Genomic DNA, 13,120 nt, shown 5'->3' with positions numbered 1-13,120 from the left:
TGGCCTCAGCTGCATTAAGAACAGGATGGGGGTTGGGCTGTGGTGTCATCATGAAGGAGAGGGGGCAGAGCCTGTCCTAGGGAGGGGTCCTCACTGGGTGCAGAGGACCTGACCCCTAGGCATAGGAGGGCAAGTGCTGGCATGCTGCTGCTGAGTCCTGACATCTCTTCTCTTTTGCAGGCTCCGTACTTCTGGCCATCGAACTGCTGGGAGCCTGAAAACACCGACTACGGTGAGCAGCGAAGCCACAGCCCACACTGAGTGTTAGTCCGGGGCGCGTGGAAGATAGATGCTTGGTGTCTGGTGACCAGTGTGCATAGGGAGGAGATTCTCTGTCACACAGTTGACATGTAATCAACATCCTGTCGCACGTAATGAAGAAGGGCTGAGCACACTGAGAGATGCAGCCGTTGGAAGGAAATGGAGGAAGGAAGAAGGCCATCACAGGGGGCCAGTATGTTCATCCTGCAGGGCTGTGGAAAATAGGGTCTCACAGCAACGCCGTAGGGCAGTGGCTGTGGACTGTTTCTTCCTGGGAGGACTAGATCAACAGGCCATCTCCCCCTGACCCAGTCTAGTCTCGAAGACTTGTTAAGACGTATTAATAACTCAGGGGTGGTTTTGACAGTTGGAATTTAAGGGAAAATGAAGACTGACCAGAGCGGGGTATACAGAAGACACCCTGGACTAGGAAAATAAAGAGTAGGTGATGTTGGGAGCTGGGAAAGCAGGGAGTTTCCTTTATAAAGAGAGAGCTCTACTAGACGCTTACCATATACTCTTTGGGGAGACTGTTTAATACTTCTATGCGCCAATCCTCTAAAGAAGTGATATTGCCCCTCTCCTTCAGATAAAGAGCCCGAGGCCCAGAGAGGCCACATCCTCACATGCACCACACTGTGTTCTACTTGTCTGGAAGCCCCATGCGGGTGGGCTGGTCCACCTTGTTCATTCCCACACCCCCCAGGGCATGCCTGAGGCATAGCTGGTCTGTGTATTTGCTGGTGGTTCCAGTTCTTTATTAAAGGTGCTTATCAGACACTCAGTAGAGACAGCAGAATTTGAACTCAAATCTGAGTGGCTCTGAGGCTCACGCTTCTCTCATGGTCTCATGCATGGTTTCATTGCGGCAGCCCCTGTCCCTTTACACAGTGTCCTCATTACTGACTGAGCTGCTGGGCGGTCCGCAGTGGCTCTCCTTGGCCCTGGGACACTTGATGAGACCTCAGCTTCTCCCAGGCTCTCTAGGATTGTTCACACAGGAAGGCAGAGGCAGCTGTAGCTGGGTGGTATTCTGGCTTGGAACCTGTGTGATAAGCCACACCGTCTGATCACACATTTGAGGGAGGGGTAACTAGCGATCGGTAACCAGTCCCAGGGATAGAATGCGGACAAGTCATTGCCTAATATGGTTACGGATATTCTGTTTCCAAGCCTGGAAAATGGTCCTTATTCAGAGGACGGCCCCTCTGTTGTCTCATCAGCGATTGCAGGCACCGTTTGGGGCCCTCTGGAACTGAGTTGTTTCCTAAATGATGTGATACATGAATCCAGCGAGACTTCTGGCTCAGAATGGGAGCTACATTTGGCTGCTCCTAAAACAAGTGTTTCAGGGGCTAAAATTTTGCTAACAAAAGCCCAACTTGGAATTTGAATCATTGTAGCTTAGTTTCTTGCAGCAGCTGTGTGCTCCTGTGAATGTTGAAACCAGTATTTGTCCAGGCAACAATGAGGGTGGGGGAACCAGGCCCAAGAAAAATTAAAATATTTACTTGAATATAAAGCATACACCATCTGATGCTGATTGCAACAGGTATTACTTTCCTTTCTCTACAGGTTTTCTCCATTTTAGAACCTTAGTTATGCAGCATAAACAGGGATAGAAATAATGGTTTATATCAGCTCTCATTTAAGCAAAATTATTTTTAATTCCTATGCCATGATTTTGGCAAATCAAATGGAGAAGTCAGGCTGCAGGATTCCAAAAATCAATCACCAGCATTTCCAAAGCAGTTTAGTCAGAAAATAAGTACTTACCAAGGAGAAATTCAGCACATTGGGCCCAGCATTGACCAGCTCCACTAGCTGTGTGATCTTACCAAGTTACTTAACCTCTCTGTGCCTCAGACACCCCATATTAAGAGCAGAATAACAATACTCTTGTCTCCTAGTGTTGTTTGGTTAGAATTAAATAGAATGCAAGCAAGGTCTGGTGTGTGGCACGTGATAAGGAGACAATGAAACCATGGTGGGGGTTAGCATTGTCACTCCTACGGTAATGTTTGATATTACTGGTTGTGTGTGGCCCTCTTGCCAGGGAGGATGTGAAACTGGAGCTAAGAATTCAGAATAGGCATGGTTTGGATTGACAAAGAACCAGAAACTTTCATTCATTCAACAAACGTTTACCGATCACCTACTCTGTGTCAACTGCTCTGTCACAGATTTGAGTGAGTCACAGTCTTCCCCTCCAAGCATTCCAGAAAGACAGCATGATGGGGTAAGAAGGGCCTTGTGAGGAGTCTGATATGAGTATTCAAAGGTTTTATGTTGGTGAAGAATGACTGAGAAGGTTGAATAGTTTGGGAGAGGTAGGTTTATAAAAATGCCTACAAGCCCTGGCCGGGTATCTTAGTTGGTTGGAGCCATTGTCCCCATACCCCAAGGTTGCAAGTTCAATCCCCAATCAGGGCACATACAAGAATCAACCAATGAATGCATCAATGAATGGAACGACAAATTGATGCTTCTGTCTCCCTTCCCCTTCCTCTTTCTCTAAGACCAATAAATAAAAATTTAAAAATGGTATGACGCATATAAAAAAGCCTTCCTAGTCAAGCAGAGACATTTAGAATGGATTCAGCAATCTTAGGGAGCCATAATGGAGCCCCATTAATGGGAAATGACCTGAAAAGGTTTTCTCATCTATAAATAACAGAACCCACTTCATTGGCTTATGTTAAGGATTAAGTAAGTGAACATTTGGAAGGCCCCTAGAACGGTGCCTGACATTCAGTGAGCTCCATGTAAGTGGTAGCTGCTATTATGGTGATTTCTCCAGCACCTAAAACAGTGCTTGGCACATAAGAAACATTCAGTAAATTTTTAAATTGGAAAATGAATAGGAAATGAGGCAATGAATGTCATAGTGAAAAAAGCTCTGAACTAGACCTTAATTCTATTTCCATCTCCACCACTAACTACCTGGTGAGTAAATCAAGTCACCTTTCTTAGCCTTCAGTTTTCTCATCTTTTGATGAATGGTCCTTACTTGATGGTTGCCAATGTTACACTCAATGCCAAAATGCCACTGTCCTAAAAAGTAATTAGAGGGTATGAGGAAAATGCATAAATATATGCCTTATATGTTCCCTAGTTTAGAAGATTGAAATAAATAATTATGTCACTAGTAGAGACATTTTGGAAAAGAAGTCAGTTTTTTAAAGTACATTAAAATAGTACCTTTTTTAATGTTTAATTACATATGTAGAATATGAATCCATTCTGTTTATAATTTTGTGTGTGTGTGACAGAGACAGAGAAAGACAGAGAGAGGGAGACATAGGGACAGACAAAGAGGAAGGGAAAGAAATAAGAAGCATCAATTCTTCGATGTGGCACCTTAGTTGTTCACTGATTGCTTTCTCATTGCTGTCTTGACCGGGGCAGGGCTACAACAGACCGAGTGACCCCTCACTCAAGCCAGCAACCTTCCTCCGTGTCCTAGTCTGACATGCTATCCACTGTGCCACTGCCTGGTTAGGCTGTTTATAAATTTTTAATGTGTTTTATTTATTTATTTTTTTACTATTTGCATCTTTATTTTATCTTTCAATTAGTTTACTTTTAATATTTCTTTGTATTAGTTTCAGGTCTACAGCACAGTGGTTAGACAGTCATGTCCTTACAAAGTGGCCTCCCCAATATTTCCAGCACCCACCTGGCACCACACATAGATTTCACAATAGTATGGACTATATTCCCTGTGCTGTACTTTACATCCCCGTGGCTGTTTTGTAACTACCGATTTGTACTTCTCAATCCCTTCACCTCTTACACCCAATCCCTCGAACACCCTTCCCCCTGGCAACAATCAGTTAGCTCTCTGTGACAAGTTCTATTTTTGTCATGGTGACACACGGTGAGCCGTGATGGCAGTGGGTCATCCACGTGAGATGCCGGTGAGGTGGGAACACCAGGTATGAGGGCAAGAAGACAAAGGTTGTTCAATGAGAGGTATGAGGGCAAGAAGACAAAGGTTGTTCAATGAGAAATTAAGTATCCAAGAAAGACCAATATCTGAGCAAGTCCCTCAGGTTCCCGGTTGTAGGACTGACTGTTGTTGCTGGTGGTCATTTGATTAGTTAGATGTTAGAGCACAGGGTAGTGCAGACAAGCCCAGGGAAGGTCTGTGCCAAGAAGAGGTTCCTTCAACAGCTGCATTCGGCCTCCCTAGTTTTTGGTGAACAAAGTTCCTAACATGTGACATTAGCCACAGGAAGTGGGCTGAAAGCACCCACCCGTGTAACTCATGGTCGTCAGGAACGGTACAGGCTTTTCGTTCCCTGCATGGCACTTTGTACTTCATAACCTAGCTGGCCCATTTTGACCCAGATGGGTTGTAAATTTTTTCAGGACAATTCTGTCTAAATAAAGCCCCAGTCTGACTTAGACTTTCCTGAGTTTCACATTTAGCCAATATCAAATACCGTCTAAGGCAGCATTGTCGAAGCAGCTGCCATTTTATGACCTGCACTGCTCCCGGGTCATCCAGGCCAGGCCCGCTGGGGCTGGTAATGTGCCGGGCTTCCTGCCTCAGGGTGCCCCAATTCCACAGGCTGCCTAACTGGTGGTCCAAGAGACCAAAAGAGGTACCTTTGTCAGACACAACAGAGAGCTGGAGCTGCTGCTTGGTTCATTGAAATAGTTGGTAGAGAATCATGAAAAATAATCTATACACACCTTAGTGACCTTCCAATTGTGTAAGAAATACAAAGGAATATTCATTTAGCAGCCTTTTAAGGGTCTCAATAATTTGAGGGTTTTATTTTTCCTTCAATAAATCATACTCAAAATAAACCATCCAGTTTCTACATCTTAAAGTACATCAAGAATTTATAAACACTTTTGAAGCAACCTGTATGTTTACCTCTCTAAAAAATTTTTATGTTTTTCTCATTTACTCAGTTATCTCACCTGTATCAAATTCACCAGCAATGGTCTTAGCCAATTCTCCTTTATCAAGTTGTTCCAAACCATTCAGCTTCACAGAAACAACTCTCTCTCCTTTCACATTAGTTGCATCAGTGTATGGAATATTTAGTGCACTTGCATTATTAAAGTAACAGGTGTGCCTAACATAAACAGATTTGAGAGCAAACACAATTGACTGTCATCCACATGCAACTTGACTGGTGTGAGCAGAATTTGGGCATTCCAGAGTAGGCTACTAACCACGGGGTTCTAACGTAGCCTAGGCTGACATCAGAAAATGTTTCAGACCCCATTGGGGAAGTTGGTTAATTCAGCAAGGAGGTGACTAGACATCCTAGTGTACTTAAGTTGTCAAACAACAGATAGGTCCTCTCTAGTCTTCCCTTCTGGTTATTCTATTGTTCACTCATCTCCTCCCTTCCCTGGATTGGTCTACTTGGTCCTGGAGGAGGAGGGAGGTACTGAAGGAACAGAGGTAGGAAAAGGGATGATGAAGGCTATGACCCTCTTTTAGCTTGGTCAGAGAGACCAAAATTGTCTTCCTGTTCTACTGTTCATTTACTCCACTGGCAGACCAGGCCCTGGTGCTAGGCACAGGGACTCATGCTGAGTAGGACATAGTCCCTGCCCTTGAAGAGCCTTCAGCCTAGAGCAGGACACAGACTAGTAAACCCACAATTATACTACAGTCAGGTTCCATGGTTGAAAATAGATAGCTGTGGGCCCTGGCCAGTTGGCTCAGCGGTAGAGCGTCGGCCTAGCGTGCGGAGGACCCGGGTTCGATTCCCGGCCAGGGCACACAGGAGAAGCGCCCATTTGCTTCTCCACCCCTCCGCCGCACTTTCCTCTCTGTCTCTCTCTTCCCCTCCCGCAGCCAAGGCTCCATTGGAGCAAGGATGGCCCGGGCGCTGGGGATGGCTCTGTGGCCTCTGCCCCAGGCGCTAGAGTGGCTCTGGTCGCAATATGGCGACCCCCCGGAGGGGCAGAGCATTGCCCCCTGGTGGGCAGAGCGTCGCCCCCTGGTGGGCGTGCCGGGTGGATCCTGGTCGGGCGCATGCGGGAGTCTGTCTGACTGTCTCTCCCCGTTTCCAGCTTTAGAAAAATGAAAAAAAAAAAAAAAAAAAGAAAATAGATAGCTGTGACACCGAACTATCTGGAACACCAAGCCGAGTCTTCAAAGATTAGTAGGAGATTGCCAGATAGAGGGAAAGGAGAGAGAAAGGGAAGGGGCTCCCGTGGAGCAGACACGTACGCAGAGGAGTAGAGCTAAAAGACATCTGGTAGCTTCACATGCCTGAGTGAGGAAGGGAAGAGACAAGCAGACTGGATCTTAAAGAACCAAACATGCTACTCTAAGGAACACAACCTTCCTTCTGAGGCCACTGAGGAGTCAATGCAGACCGGGTAGGCAGGCAGGAGAGTAGCATGGTTATATTTGAGAAGGATCATCCTGATGGGAGATGTTTAGGGTGAAAGAGAGTGAGGAGGATGGAGGGGTGTTGTCGGGATGAGAGGATGGGGTCCTCATCTGATCTTGACCTGCAGAAAGAGTTCTAGAGATGTGGTATCATGGATAGGTTTCCACATAGAAGTATATTCTTCACAGCACAGTGCTGAGCATTTAGCCAGCTAGGATGGATGGTGGGTGGATGGATGAATGGATGGATGAATGGATAGATGATGGATGGATGGTGGGTGAGTGGGTGGATGGATGGATGGATGGATGGATGGATGGATGGAAGGACCTATGATTTCACTACATTGGTTTTTTCTGGGTTATAATTTTTCTTTTTCCCTTAGCCATCTATCTCTGTAAGAGGACAATGCAGAATAAAGCAAGGCTGGAATTGGCAGACTACGAAGCAGTAAGTACGATTATTTTCCAGAGTCAGTGTGGGAGGAGAGTACAAACCCATCTGCAACAAGTGTTTTAGCTAATATTTTTCCGTTTCACTCCTCAATTCTTTTGAGACTGTGGAAAGGAAGTCTTCTCTATTTCCCCTCCTTTGTTCTCAGCTCCTCTGACCACCACAATAAAATTGCATCTTTATATAAAGAATTCTCAAAACTCAGCAGTAAGAAAGCAATTCAACTTAAAAATGGGCAAAGAACTTAGACACTTCAGCAAAGAGGAAATCCCAGGCTCAGCTCTGCCTTGAACATTGTAGAGTGACACTGTTGATGGAACTTTCTGCAGTGATGAAACACTCATACCCATTCCCATGTAACAGAGCCAATATCAAGAGAATTGGAGATTCACAGATAATTTTTAAAATATTTTAAATTTTTGTTGGCAGAATCTTCCCCCAAACCAAATTCTTAATTGGGTTGCTGAGTCTGAGGGAAATGAGCTAACTTTTCACAAACTGTCCAGAGGAGGTGCTGCTGAGCCATGAAATGACTGTCCCACCAGCGGCTAGGAGAGGGGGCTGCTTTAAGGGCTTCAGATCCTCCCACTCTCGAAATGTCTTATCTGCTTTTGCTTCCTCTGTCTTCCAAAACAAGCATGATATCCCCACTCTACCAGACCTGTCCCTCTTGGGTACCTGTACCCAAGCCGACCTATAGAGTCAGTGCTCCCTGCTCCAACGCCCAAGGGGAATGTGCATGCCATTGGCGTCACAGGGCCTGTGTATGGGGGGGAAAGAGTGGAGGATGCAGTACAGGGGTTTACATAGAGCCTCACGAACCTGGCTAAAGTATGTTTATCAGTGGGAGCTATTATATATAAATATGTTGGAACATCTTCCCAAGCAAACCCTGGAACGGCTGTTCTGTGGCTCTGAGCATCCCGAGCACCCAGGCCCTGACCCCAGCTGCCCTCCTGTGCCCGCAGTCACCCCTCTTGCAGAAGACTGCTCTCCTACTCTGAGTGCACAATGCTTTAGCCTCGACATGACTCCATCCCTTCCCTAACAGGACCTCTAGAAGAGCCCAGACTGCAGGAGCATGTGGACCCTTCATCCTCTGTCTCCCCTGTATTTTCCATGTTTTATAAAAGGTCCCCAACAGAAGCAAGACAGCATCAACTCCTAATGTATTTTATTCAATTTCCTCTTCTCTTGCCATACAATATTCTGCTTTGGTATTTATGAAGAATAGGGTATTAAAGTGTTCTTTCAGGTTGAAGTTCTGCCTAAAAGTGGTTAGAGAATAAAAGTAAATAAATAAATAAAATATTTTGTTTCAAATTACAGTAATTTTATCATTACATAGGCCCTTGATAAAAACAAAAATTCAAACAGCAAAGAAAGGAAAGAGAATAACCTGCAATACTTCTCCCTGAAGGCTTTTCTGTGCATATATTTTTCTTTACAAAGAGACGAATCATACCATAAACACTGTGTAAGCCACTTCTCTCCCCAATCTTATACTGTCAGTATGTTGGGAATTTTTTCATGTCAGTAATAATCATCTATATGATCATTTTTAATGGCTGCCTAATATTCCATGGCATGACTGCATCATAATTTATATAACCACTCTCCAATTGACTGACTTTTAGGCGTTACCAGCTTTGCTTCCTATAAACAATGGGAGAACCAAAAGGACAGTGTCTTTGAGGTCCTTGTACATCAAGCCTTAATAATGACTGAGTTTTCATGTGTTGATCTTCAACTGAAGCTCCTTTTATATTAATAACCTCCTAATGAGAGTAATCAATTAGTGTTGGCATGAGCTCTATGAAAATACATAGCGTAATGTGGGCTCCAGCCTTGCATTCCATCAGAATTAAGCAGATCATTAGGGGACCTGTCAGATGGCCCTCCTGACAGTCCTACTGTGCCACTAGGTGAGCCTACAGACTGAGAAAAAAAGGCTGCTTCTCTCTTCCTCTTAAGGCAACCTTTTCTTTCTTTCTGTTTTGGGTTCTTCCTTTTATGAACATCACAAACATAGATATTCCTTTTTTCCCCCCAACTATTGTATTTGGACTTTCAAAGATACTAATGTCAAGTCCCCTGGGTTCTTTTTTCCTGCCCCCTTCCAAGACCCCTGCTGGGAGACAAGTCTTGAGAAATCTGTTCTTAGCTTTGCTCTCAGAGCTGTCCAGTAGGTTGTAGAGAGTGCCTTTAACCCCTCCCCAAATCCTGCATGCACAGCCGCAAAACACTCTCCCCATCTCCAGTAGCCTGTATGGCAAGTGCTGCATGCGTTGTGTTCTTCTAAAATATACAAGAAAAGAGGAATCAGGTGAATCCGGAGACTTTAGACTTAATGGGTGGGTAAATGAATATTAATAGCTCTGCTCTGTACAGAAGGGTCTGGTGCAAAGTCAAATTGGGTTCACGTCCAGTGGATGGAAAGGGGGACCCTATTTTGTTGGGAGTAACCAAAATAGATGGCTGCCCTATAATAAGCATAGATGTTGATGTACAAACCTACGATGATTAATGCCTTCCTGTTCATTTTCATTTCTCGTTAGGAAAACTTAGCCAGACTCCAGAGGGCCTTTGCAAGGAAGTGGGAATTCATCTTCATGCAAGCAGAAGCACAAGTAAAGTAGGTGGACTTAATAGAGACCCTTGTGAGGAGGAAAAAAATGTCTGTAATTTGGAGGTGGTATGAGTGGCCAAAGTGAGGTTTCCTGCCACAGCTGGCCAGCTGTGGTTTGTCACTGTCGTCTCTCAGGAGAGCAACTAAAAGGAAATCAAGGTCATCTTTGTAACCAATGACACCCTAAAATAATTTCAAACATGTGTAGTCCAGTAGACAATGGGGTCCCTCCCACGTGTAGAACTTTGGTTATGTGAAGACGTATTTATTCTCCAAGGAGATGTTCAATTCTTCTGTGCTCAGAGGCTGAAAAACATCAGACTGACTTTACCTATAGATCTGGATATTTCATCTTCATAGGACAACATGGTCGAGTTTTAGGAAGGCCAACAGACAGCCCCTCCCCCAGAGGTTCAGAACCAATCAAAAGTAAGGCACAGAAGTCAGATATTTGAAGTCTAAAATGTCAGATTATTACTGATAAAAGCTAGATATAGCACATGGCTTTGGGTCTGTGGCCATAGATCTTTACCCTGGCACTAAAATTACCCATCCCGGGCAGAGCTGGGTGTCTGCAGGCGCCCCCAACAGGGCAGAGTTGATCCCAGTAACTTGACTTCATACAGACGACAGGTGTCCGATTTCTTCTCTCAAATCCTCCAATAAGTTAAGTCACTCTTCCCTCCCGGGAGGACAAAAGATGAAAGTGGGGGGGAAAAGTTGGAGTGTTTTTTCCATGTTTTCCCCTCCCAGTGAGTACAGTGGAAATTCCCCCCTCTCTCAGGATACAGAGTGAGCGGTGAGTGTCCCCCAGCCCACAAACATGGTTGACCAGATCTGTTTAATTCTGGGACGTGGACTTACTCAGGTTGGGTCCCGTCTTGTCCTTTCCAGCTGTGGACCATGGTTTCGCCAGAAGGGTTAATAAAAGGAATGGGTCAGAGGAGGGGAGAGAAAGGGAGGCCCAGCAGGGAGAAGATGAGTACCTTTTCTCTAGGCACTACTTGGACCTGAGAAGAGACCCCCCTGGGGGATCTTCAGAGGACCCCCTCTGCATTCTCCGGGCAGTGCTACAGGACACTGCCTAGGGCCGAGTCTCGAGCTCTGTAGGTGGGCACTGATCACAGGTGTGGTTGAAAATGACCTGAGCTCATTGGGTCCAGTGGCCTGCACAGTGCCATGACTCTGACCCTCCCTCTGCAGTGTCTGCCTTTCTGCCACCTGCTGTCCACACCTGTGCCCCCAACAGCCCCCGAGGGAGGGGGGCCCCAGGCACTGGATGCTGAGCTGCAGCAGGAGGAGCCCAGGCCCCTGAGGATGGAGGAAACAGGAGGGAGGGTGGCTGAGTGGGTGACAAGGGAAGCAAAGGGGACCGCTGATTTGTACTTTCAGAGTCACACGGCATCGCATGTTATAGAACGAACAGCGGTTCTCAACCTGTGGGTCGTGACCCCGGCGGGGGTCAAACGACCAAAACACAGGGGTCGCCTACAGCCATTGGAAATATTTAAAAATGTATTGTATAATATGTATTTTCCAATGGCTTTAGGCGACCCCTGTGTTTTGGTCGTTCGACCCCCAGGTTGAGAACCGCTGTTATAAAAGGAGAAGAAATACATATGTGGTATTTCTTGATTAAGTCTTTTGATTAACTCTGTGATTACATTATAATTGTGGGCCATTTAAATACACAGTAATTATCACAAAAATCACCGGATGATAATGGCTTTATTTCAGTCCAGTAAACTAAAGTGTTCCCAAGGGAGCCGGCAACCAGGAGTGACACGGCAGTTTATCTGAGTTACTATTTTTCCTGAGAGATAATACGAAGTAGAACAGGCCCTTTCATTTTAAAGCCTCTTATCTACGTCCCTGATCTGAACATAGAATATGTATTCGTCACCTGCAATTTCCCCCTTGCAATCCAGGCCTCCCCCAGCGGAGGCCCATGAGGCTTGCCTTCCGACTCTTGTCACACGCAAGCGCTATTACTCTGCTTTTAGAAAGCCAGATGGCTTAAGTGACTCTTAAAACACATAACTGCAGCATTTTTGAAGACATTTCCACTGACTCTGAATCTAAAGCAAACTCAAATTTGAGGATGAAACGCTGCAAGTCTATGGTTGATTATTTCTTCCTAGAATTCGAGTACACGACATCCGCTTTGATGGGGTACAGGGGGGCATGTCAGTGGGTGATTCAGTTCTTAATAATCCAGATCTTAACCATTCCAGTGGACAGGTGCGGTCCCGTGCTGTAGTCCTTCGGCCCACCACGTTCATTATACGTGTACAGTAATGTGCCGTCTAACCCAGCGATTTTCAACCCTTTTCATCTCATGGCACACATAAACTAATTACTAAAAATTCTGAGGCACTCCCAAAAAACATATTTTTTGCTGATTTGACAAAAAATAATAGGTATGATTTTGATTAATTCACACTGGATGGCTATTGTTGTGTTGGCTGTTGTCATCTTTTTATTTGACAATCTAAAGAAAAAGAGGGCAGTGCCCCTGACTCAATAGTCAGGTGTTGCAGGTTTTAAAAAATGATTGCAGCACACAGGTTGAAAATTGCTGGTCTAGCCTAAAGCAAGTTTGCTCCCCACATGTGAACTTCTTGAGGTTTCCTGGAGGGGCCTGTCCACCATATTTACAGCTCTGCACAGGGCAGGGACCACTCAGGCACCGTCATCCTGCATGCTGTCAGCTCTTCAAAACAGGGGAAACAGAAGACGAAAGCATTTGATTCCCTTCCTTTGCTCTTTCAGGATTGATCGGAAAAAGGACAAGACAGAAAGAAAAATTTTGGACAGTCAAGAACGGGCCTTCTGGGATGTCCACAGGCCAGTGGTGAGACGGCTCCACTTGGTTCTCTGGGCTTTCTTATTTTGCCACTTCTTTCGCCTGGAAGAAATGACTATCTTTCACCAGCAGATGTCTCATTCTTAAAAAAATTGCTAAATTTTGTGCAATGGTTTTGCCATTCATTCATATAATCTCAGTAGGTTTTCTGGAATATATGTCAGTTCTCCCTTTTATAAATTACCCATCCATGCAAATAGGGAATTGGAAATAGGGGAGCTGTGGGAATTTCAGCTGGGACCTGTGGGCCCCAGAAGTTTACAGTTCCAAAATAAGCAATGTCCATATTTACTAGTGGTTGACTCTAAATGTTAGAACAGGGGTCCCCAAACTACGGCCCGCGGGCCACATGCGGCCCCCTGAGGCCATTTATCCGGCCCCCACTGCACTTCCAGAAGGAGCACTTCTTTCATTGGTGGTCAGTGACAGGAGCATAGTTCCCATTGAAATACTGGTCAGCTTGTTGATTTAAATTTACTTGTTCTTTATTTTAAATATTGTATTTGTTCCCGGTTTGTTTTTTTACTTTAAAATAAGATATGT

General features: G+C 45.1%; 1 protein-coding gene across 10 annotated transcripts in view; it reads left to right on the top strand.

Moving 5' to 3' along the window:
* The window catches only part of RGS6 (regulator of G protein signaling 6), a 542,558-nt gene that overhangs the window by 451,838 nt on the left and 77,600 nt on the right, over nt 1-13,120 (top strand). For all 10 annotated transcript variants that reach the window (XM_066388417.1, XM_066388419.1, XM_066388418.1 and 7 more), the window contains 4 exons: nt 181-232; nt 7,015-7,079; nt 9,641-9,717; nt 12,484-12,565. In XM_066388417.1, the coding sequence (XP_066244514.1) occupies nt 181-232; nt 7,015-7,079; nt 9,641-9,717; nt 12,484-12,565 (276 nt within the window). The remainder of the gene's footprint in view (nt 1-180; nt 233-7,014; nt 7,080-9,640; nt 9,718-12,483; nt 12,566-13,120) is intronic.

This window comes from Saccopteryx leptura, chromosome 6 (genome assembly GCF_036850995.1).
Source record: "Saccopteryx leptura isolate mSacLep1 chromosome 6, mSacLep1_pri_phased_curated, whole genome shotgun sequence".
Classification (NCBI taxonomy): domain Eukaryota; kingdom Metazoa; phylum Chordata; class Mammalia; order Chiroptera; family Emballonuridae; genus Saccopteryx; species Saccopteryx leptura.
The sequence above is the reverse complement of the archived record's forward strand: the minus strand, read 5'-3'. Positions and strand labels throughout refer to the sequence as shown.